Raw genomic sequence first — 8,633 nt, 5'->3', positions numbered from 1 at the left:
GGGGGGTTGACGCCCAGGCGGGCGGGCGGCCGGGCGGGTGGCGCTTGCGGCGCGGCCGCGGTATAGTCTTGACCCCCTGATGACTCCCAATTGGACGATGCGGAGCGCGGCGAGCCAATGTCAGATCTAGGAGCACGAGGAATGCAAAGGCCGGGCAGCCCTAGGCGCCCGCCAGGGGCCGCGCACCACAGACATCCTCTGGAGCGATCGTTATCAGCGAACACGGTTATTGCACAACTTGGGTGGCCGCTGTTTCCTACCTGACCGGCACTCGGACACCGCCCCCGCTCCCATGGCCTTTGGCGGCCTTGCCGGGGCATTGATCTGTTCGTTCAGTTGGCGCGCCCCGCCCGTGGCGCCGTTTTGGGCGGAGCCCCTGCGGAGTCGGCAGTCCCGCCGGGCGCGGCTGCCGGGCGGCGGCCTACCTCACCGTTGTCGGGGGCTCTCCGCCCGCTCCGCGCAGGGCCGCAGGACCACTCCACAGCTCGGCCATGGCGGAGTAGGGGTGGGGGCGGGTGGTTGGTTGGTCGGTCGGTCGGTCGAGGGCCGAAATGCGCATGGGATGCGTAAACTGGCGTAAAAAAAGACGAATCAACTCGAAAGTAGATATAGGTAACAAAACATTTTCGGAAAGGGGTAGGTACAAGGATTATTAATCTCGAATGATATTGGCACCTTGTGAAGCCAAGTGTTGACATTAAGAGGTTTCGAAAGACGATTCAGCTCTAAGTTACGACGGCCGTTTTAAAGTTGTTTCTCTTGTTTAGAGACGTCGTAGACTCTAACAGAATCCGAGCCGATTATTTGCTTGACTTTCAGCTTTCTGGTCGAATTTTTAAAATTTATGTCCGACGCCTGGTTTTCGAGAACGAAGCGTTTTTAAGCTAGCAACGGCGCGGCAGAGCTTGGGATCCGTGCGCGGAGCTGGGCGCCCGCGTCTGCTGGTCTGCACGGGAAACGTACAGGTTCGGCCCGCCGAGCGACTGGGTCCGCACCGCACGGGAAAAGCACGCGAAAGGCACAGATTTGCACGCGTCTGCACCGAGAAGCCATAGCTTTCGCCTTTCCAAATATGTACGGTTACATGCATTTTTGAGTTGATTCGGCTTTGTTACGCGTTGTATTCCATGTACATCTCGGTCCTCGACAAAGTGCATAAGAACTAGAACCCCCAATCAGGCAGACAGAGACGGTGCCGAGATAAGGTCCCATAACGAAGGGCGGAAGGCCTTTGCCCCTGCGTGGAATAATTCACCGAATTTGGGCTACTGGGGCAATGACTGGCGTCGATTGGTGCTATCGCAGTGGCGGCTATCGGGCCACGGCGATCGTTCTGGAGCTGCACCGCATGCAGTGAGAGTGCAGTGAGATAAGTCTACCACCCGTGAGACTACGATCAAACTACAATACTGCATAACAATTATTGGCCACCTGGGCGATAATAAGCAATGGTGCCAGTTAGTTGAGCTTTGTTTCTCTTAAATCAAATCGTCAGTGCAGTTCTGCGAAAGTACTTGTATCGAGCGTCCTCCTCTCCGATATCGCATCCCGATCACGCGCCCCCGCTTTTGTCGGCGTCTAGTTATCTATGCCGTCTCGTCCGGCCCGGCCTCGAGCCCGGCGAGAGCCCGGCAATGCTTGGTGGACTTAGCTGATCCTCGTTATGTAACAAGGAGCGATACGGGATATGCTCGGTCCTCGGCCCTCGGGCGCCTGTAACCTGACGTGTCGCCATAAACGATCGGCATATTCGTAACGCTACATGTTACGTGATTAACGGTATTTGTTATCTTTTAAAACACAGATTCTTGATCTTGCCAGAATTCACATGACAAGGTGACCAAGGACGACGCCGCGCCATGGGGGCTTTCGATGACTTTTGCGGCTCGCCGTACTGGGTGAGTGGCGCGAGACACTGCTCGTACCAACCATGCCCCTCTCCCTTTTTCATAAAAACACGTACTTTAATAAAAAGAACTACACCCCCCACCCCGTCCGTTGACCGTCCGCGCTCATCCCACCTGTCAACGTTGACGGCCGTGTGCTTCCCTGCAGAACACGACGCGCACCTGGGAGTCGGACAACCCCGACTTCACGCCGTGCTTCGAGAAGACCGCCCTCGCGTGGACTCCGTGCATCTTCCTGTTTGTCTTCTCGCCCCTCGAGGTCTACTACATCCGCAGCAGCGTCAACGGCGAAGTCAGATGGAACTGGCTCAACTTCTCCAAGCTGGTGAGCTTCCCCGCCCGCTCTATGGACGGATGCAACAACTGCGTAGCCCGACTACATGATGGCCTCGATCCCGCAGGTACTCAACGTCCTGGCGCTCCTCTTGAGCGCCGCAAGCCTGGGCGGCGCCATCGGCAACCCAGACGACTCCTTCGCCGTGGACTATGTGACCCCCGTCATCAGGATGGTGTCGTTCGTGAGTAGACGCGTCTCTTTGCTACTGTCTCGAGGTTGACGCGTGGGCTCCGTGCCTCAAGGTGCCGCTCTTGATGCCCCGCAGGCGTGGGCCGCCTTCCTGCTCGCATGGAACCGCAGCCGCGGCCTCCGGACGTCGGGGCTCCTCACGCTCTTCTGGTTCCTCACGGCACTCTTCAGCGTCGCCGAGTTCCGCACCGAGATCAACACGGAGACGAGCGAGGTAGCGACGATTGAGGGTTGGAGAAAAGAGCGGGTTGGGGGAGTGTTTCCCCATCTCGTTCCACACGATGTTGATGTGTGCTATGTTTAAACCCCTATAGCGCACGGAGTCTGAGCGCGGTCAGCTGCCGTTCGTGCTCACCATGATCCTCTTCCCCGCGCTGGTGCTCATCTTCCTCTTAAACTGCCTGGCGGACTACGAGCCCGTGTCCTCCCCGTTCACCAAAGTTGAGGTAGGCTCACCCGAACGGAGCCGCAGCGCAGCACTCCTGATGCTGGGTCGCACGGTGATTTAAAAAAATGCTTCGCAGGACCGCTGTCCCGAGTTCGACGCCTCCTTCGTGAACAAAATCTTCTTTGTCTGGTACGATAAACTGGCTTGGAAGGGGTACAAGAGGCCGCTCGAGGAGAGGGACCTCTGGGAACTCAACCCCATGGACTTGTCGTCCGGCGTGCTGCCAAAATTCTTCTCGCACTGGAACAAGCAGAACAAGAAGGCGGACGCGTAAGTTGGCCATGAGCTTACCCTGCAGGGTCATGACCCCGCTGTCACTCTCGCTCTCGCTCTCACCGCCACAGGCACATTCACGCTCTTGTCTCGTTTCTCGCAGGAAGGCATTCGCGACGGGTCAGCCCAAGAAGCTCGTGTCGGTGCTGCCCGCGCTGTTCCGCTCGTTCGGTGGACCGTTCCTGTTCGCGGCCGCCATGGAGCTGGTCGGAGACATGCTGGTGTTCGTCAGCCCACAGATCCTCAAGCGGCTGATGGCCTTCACAACGGACCTGGAGCAGCCGCTGTGGAAGGGCATGGTGTACGCGGTCGCCATGCTCGTCACCGCCCTGTTCCAGTCCCTCCTCCTGTCGCAGTACAACATTCGCATGAACATCGTGGGCATGCGAGTCCGCACGGCGCTGGTCGCCGCCATCTACCGTAAGGTAACCACGTACATGAAGCACGCAGTGATCCCTTAAGACTGCCCCTGCTGACGCCTACTCGTTCCTCCAGTCCCTGCGCATGTCCAACGTGGCCCGGAAGGACAAGACGGTGGGCGAAATCGTGACGCTGATGTCGGTGGATGCTCAGCGCTTCCTGGACATGGGTGGGCTCATCACCATGGTCTGGTCGTCTCCGCTGCAGATCATCGTGGCCCTCTACTTCCTCTGGGACATCCTCGGTACGTCACAGGACCGACCCTCGACCCGGGACACCAGGACCAGGAGGCGGTTCAATCGGAATTTCACGCAAACTCAACCGACGTCTTTCCGCCATTTGCAGGTGTCGCAGTGCTCGCTGGACTCGCGTCCATGATCCTGCTTATTCCAGTCAATGGCTGGATCGCAAACAAGATGAAAGTGCTCCAGATCAAACAGATGAAGAACAAAGACGAACGAGCCAAACTTATGAATGAGGTCAGCGTTGCGTTCTAATCTAGCTATAATGTACCGGGTGTAACTGTGAATACGCAGCAGTTATGCGGGAGTGCATACTCAGTATGGGCGCAGGGGCCGTGGCCCCTTACGGGTGTAAAGAGTAGGCAAACCCGCAACACTTCTGCGTATTCACAGTTACGCCCAGTACAGACATTGAAATGTTTGCAAACGAAGAGTTTCTTTTTGCAGATTTTAAACGGCATGAAAGTGCTCAAGTTGTACGCGTGGGAACCCCCCTTTGGCGAGAGAATCAACCAAATCCGACTAAAGGAGATGGACGTTCTGAAAAAGTCTGCCTACTTGCAGGCGGGAATTTCCTTTGCCTTTACCGTCGCGCCGTTCTTGGTGAGTCAAATGCCCAAGGGGTGCTGTCGTTACCAGTTAAGACGCCCACCTATACGTATCGTTCCTTAATGTCCAGGTGACCCTCGTCTCCTTTACGACATTTGTCCTGATAGACAAGAACAACATCTTGGACGCGCAGACGGCCTTTGTGTCACTGTCTCTGTTCAACATTCTGCGCTTCCCCCTGGCTATGCTGCCTATGGTCATCATGATGGTGGTGCAAGCCGGCGTGTCCATCAAGCGTATCGACGAATTCTTGAACGCACCCGACTTGGAGGAGGACAGCGTGCGCCACGACGTCGAACAGGCAACAAGCAAGTCCCACATTTGACTCGTACCGGGGTGTATCAGAGCATCAGAGCACGCTGCCTGCAGTGTTGCAGGTGTTGCAGATTTGCCTACTCCCTCCGTCCGTAAGGCGCCATGGCCCCTGCGGCCCGAGAAGATAGGCAATCCCGCAACACTGCAACGTCGGCTCTGATACACTCGCTGTAGTATACCGGGTGGCCGACTCACGCCGCGTACGTTCGCAGTAAGACTGCACCGCGTACAAGGGAGCGGGTGGGTTTGCTTATACCGGGTGATTCAGAGCACCCGGTACTCGCTATCGACCCCACCACGGCTCCTTGCGGCCCCGTGCGAGTAGGCAACCTGTCCGCGCGCGTGCGTGCGGTACAGTGCAACTACGGAAGTGCGCGGTGTGGGCCAGCCACCTAGTACAAGTATACATGTCCACGACTTTTTGAAAACGTTCTCATTGTATCGTTGTCACCGCCCCTAACCCTCAGGAGACCGCTGCCCCATGAGTGTGAAGGACGGAACGTTCGCATGGGGGCCCGGCGAGGAGCCCGTCCTCAAGAACATCAACATGTCTGTGTCCAAGGGCAGCCTCGTGGCCGTGGTGGGCTCCGTGGGCGCGGGCAAGACTTCGCTGCTGTCGGCGCTGCTCGGCGAGCTGGAGAAGCAAAGCGGCGACGTCAACTCGGTGGTGCGTACTGGGGGACTTGGGCCTCGCCGGCGTCGCCGTGGACCCCACTAACACCTCTGCTCGCAGGGCTCCATCGCGTACGTGCCGCAGCAAGCGTGGATCCAGAACGCCACGCTCAGGGACAACATCCTCTTCGCCAAGCCGTACGACGCGCACCAGTACGCCAAGGTCGTGGATGCGTGCGCACTCAAGCCCGACCTGGCCATGCTTGCCGGTGGAGATCAGACGGAAATCGGCGAGAAGGTAAATTGGTCTTGCTGGTCGCGACCAGAGTGACGATGCTGTCGCTATGCCCTGGTGGTGACTACACCCGTGTGTTCTAGGGCATCAACCTCAGCGGCGGCCAGAAGCAGCGCGTGTCCCTCGCCAGAGCCGTGTTCAACGACGCGGACATTTACCTCCTGGACGACCCCCTGAGCGCGGTGGACAGCCACGTCGGCAAGCACATCTTCGACCAGGTCATCGGCCCCACGGGGCTGCTCAGACAGAAGGTGGGTGTTCGCATAGGACGATGGCGACGCACCATCCGTCTCCCCCACTGACATGAAGCCTGTATTCGTGTTGGCAGACCCGGGTGCTGGTGACCCACGGCATCGCCTACCTGCACCGAGTGGACCACATCGTGGTGCTCAAGGATGGTACCATCAGCGAAGAGGGCAACTACCAGGAGCTGATGAAGAACAAAGGCGCCTTCGCCGAGTTCCTCGTGCAGCACCTCCAGGAGGCGGAGGAGGTCGACGACGAGGTCGCCGAGGACCTTCAGGAGATCAAGGCGCACCTGGAGAAGGCGGTCGGCAAGGAAGAGCTGCAGAGGCAGATCTCGCAGGCCTCGCTCATCAGCAGTGAGGGCATGCGGTCCCGGAAGGGCTCGGTGGCCAGCGGCTCCAGGAAGGGCTCGGTGGGAGGCTCTCTGATCCGGTAGGACAATTTGGATTACAGCTTGATTATCATCTTTTACGCTATGATCATTGATCTACAATAAACACGACCAGGCACGGGTCGGGACGGCGGCGCTCGAGCGAGCTCAAGCCCAGCGAGCTGCCCCCAAAGGTCGACGAAGTGATCGGGCAGAAGCTGACCGAAGTGGAGACCATGGAGCTGGGCAGCGTGAGTATGCTTATGGACCAGGACCAGGCGGCTGACTGGCTCCGCCCACTTTCGCTGCGTGCGGGTTGCCTATGTTCGCTCAGAGCAACAAGGAGTAATCATCGGAGACGCACGCAGACATGCGGTACATCATAATTTCGAAAGTGGGCGAGGCCAATCGTCACGTGGGGCTGTGCTTAAACCACCTGACGTTAGTGGTGGGGATCCACTCTATGTAATCCCAAAAGTCTAAGGACGGTCATCGGAGTCGATAGGAGCTCCATAATGTTTGTATTCCGGGGTACAAATATCATGGGGCCCGTATGGGCTCTAATGTGTACGTCATGTTACTTTGGTTGGAAACATCACAATGTTTTCCCCCTCCCCGCCCCCCTAAAGTCACGTGGTTTGGGCACAGCTCTTCCCTAAAGACAATGTTGCCTACCTTACCTTATCGAAGAACGCTCTCGACCCGCCCATTCCTTTTCCAGGTCAAGCTGAAGGTGTACTGGCACTACATGCGGAGCATCGGCCTCATGCTGTCCGGCCTCACGATCCTCTTCAACGTGTGCCTCCAGGTGCGATGCTACGGGGCTTAGTGCGACTGTGCACTGATACAACCTTGCTAAGGATTCGTCTGCTTGGTTAGCCTACGAAGGCATTTCTCCGCAACTAAGCAGCACGACTATTGTAGTGTCGGGGTAATATGTACGCTCTGTTTATTGTAGGGCTTTTCCATCGGTTCGAACGTTTGGGTTGACAAGTGGACTGATGACGCGAAGATGTACCAACCTAACCTACCCGACTTTGAGTCGACGCGGAACACCTACCTGGGAGTGTACGCTGCCTTCGGTGGCGCGCAAGGTAACACCGACGATGGAAGTTTGACTGTGGGACTTGGCTCTGTTTGAAGTGCGTGTTTACGTGGCGAGTGCAAACATGTAACCGCGCGGCCCGTCTCAGAACGGACCCTACTCACTACTCCCCCCTTTTTACTCCACCCCCCCCCCCAAAGAAAAAGAGAGAAAAAGGTAATAATCCATTTTCCGTTCCTGCCACTAGGGTCTCGGTCTAGGGTCCCTTCGATGATCACTGAAAGGTGTAGAAAGTAAAGCTTGGATTTGCGTTTAACGCGCTTTAACCAGCCGGAGAGTAACCTCTACACCACGCCTTTCTCGCAGCCATCTTCAGCATGACCAGCTCGTACGTGTTCGCCATTGGCTGTATCGCCTCCTCGATGGACCTCCACAACAGGATGTTCCGACGTATTCTCAGGTGCCCCATGTCCTTTTTCGACATGACGCCCATCGGCCGCATCTTGAACCGCTTCACCAAGGACATCGACAATGTCGACAACGTTCTGCCCTTGCAGATCCGACAGGCCCTCAACCTCCTATTCTCCGTGAGTCGAATGCTCGGGCTCGGACGCCCTCCACTATCGCACTTACTTGCAACTGTCGGGTGTCATGCCATCTCTCTATCTCTACCCGTCTCTGCCCACAGTGCGTGTCGACGCTGGTGGTGATCTCCATCAGCACGCCGCTCTTCATCTCGGTCATCATCCCGCTCGGCATCGTCTACTTCTTTGTCCAGCGCTTCTACGTATCCACGTCCCGCCAGCTCAAACGGCTGGATGGCGTCTCCAGGTCCCCCATCTACTCGCACTTCAGCGAAACGCTGACTGGAAGCTCGTCCATCCGGGCGTACGGCGCCGTCGACCGGTTTATCGAGGAGGTGGAGTCCAGGGTGGACAAGAACCAGAAGTGCTACTTCCCCGTGGCCGTGGCCAACAGATGGCTGGCGGTGCGCCTGGAGACGGTGGGCAACTCCCTCATCTTCTTTGCAGCACTCTTTGCCGTCCTCCGGCGCGGAGACATCAGCGCCGGCAGCGTCGGGCTGTCCATCAGCTACGCGCTGCAGATCACCCTGGCGCTCAACTGGCTCGTGCGCTTTGTGTCCGAAGTGGAGAACAACATCGTGTCGGTGGAGCGTATCAAGGAGTACGAGGAGACTCCCCAGGTCAGTCGCGGCCGCCACTACTTGCCCTTCCCCTTTCCCTCCTACCTCCCCAAAACACCTCTTTTCTACCGCTCTTCCACCTTCCACCTCCACCCCCACCTCACCCCACGTCCACCCCCAC

At 57.6% G+C, this 8,633-nt stretch overlaps 1 protein-coding gene across 1 annotated transcript; it reads left to right on the top strand.

The window, feature by feature from the left end:
• Positions 1-1,210: 1,210 nt before the first annotated feature.
• LOC113208072 (multidrug resistance-associated protein 1) lies at positions 1,211-8,512 on the top strand (the record flags this gene model as incomplete). Its single annotated transcript, XM_026424915.2, is given in 20 exon segments — positions 1,211-1,898; positions 2,056-2,232; positions 2,309-2,425; positions 2,510-2,647; positions 2,748-2,879; positions 2,958-3,151; positions 3,258-3,579; positions 3,650-3,818; positions 3,920-4,053; positions 4,264-4,419; positions 4,496-4,733; positions 5,208-5,407; positions 5,474-5,650; positions 5,731-5,898; positions 5,976-6,325; positions 6,400-6,514; positions 6,985-7,071; positions 7,222-7,357; positions 7,675-7,895; positions 7,997-8,512. Coding segments are annotated over 20 exon segments (3,786 nt in total), but the record flags the coding sequence as incomplete, so codon positions are not given.
• Between the last annotated feature and the right edge of the window lie 121 nt (positions 8,513-8,633).

The sequence above is a fragment of the Frankliniella occidentalis genome, unplaced genomic scaffold (assembly GCF_000697945.3).
Source record: "Frankliniella occidentalis isolate FOCC.00 unplaced genomic scaffold, Focc_3.1 Scaffold6003, whole genome shotgun sequence".
NCBI classification, from domain to species: domain Eukaryota; kingdom Metazoa; phylum Arthropoda; class Insecta; order Thysanoptera; family Thripidae; genus Frankliniella; species Frankliniella occidentalis.
The sequence above is the reverse complement of the archived record's forward strand: the minus strand, read 5'-3'. Positions and strand labels throughout refer to the sequence as shown.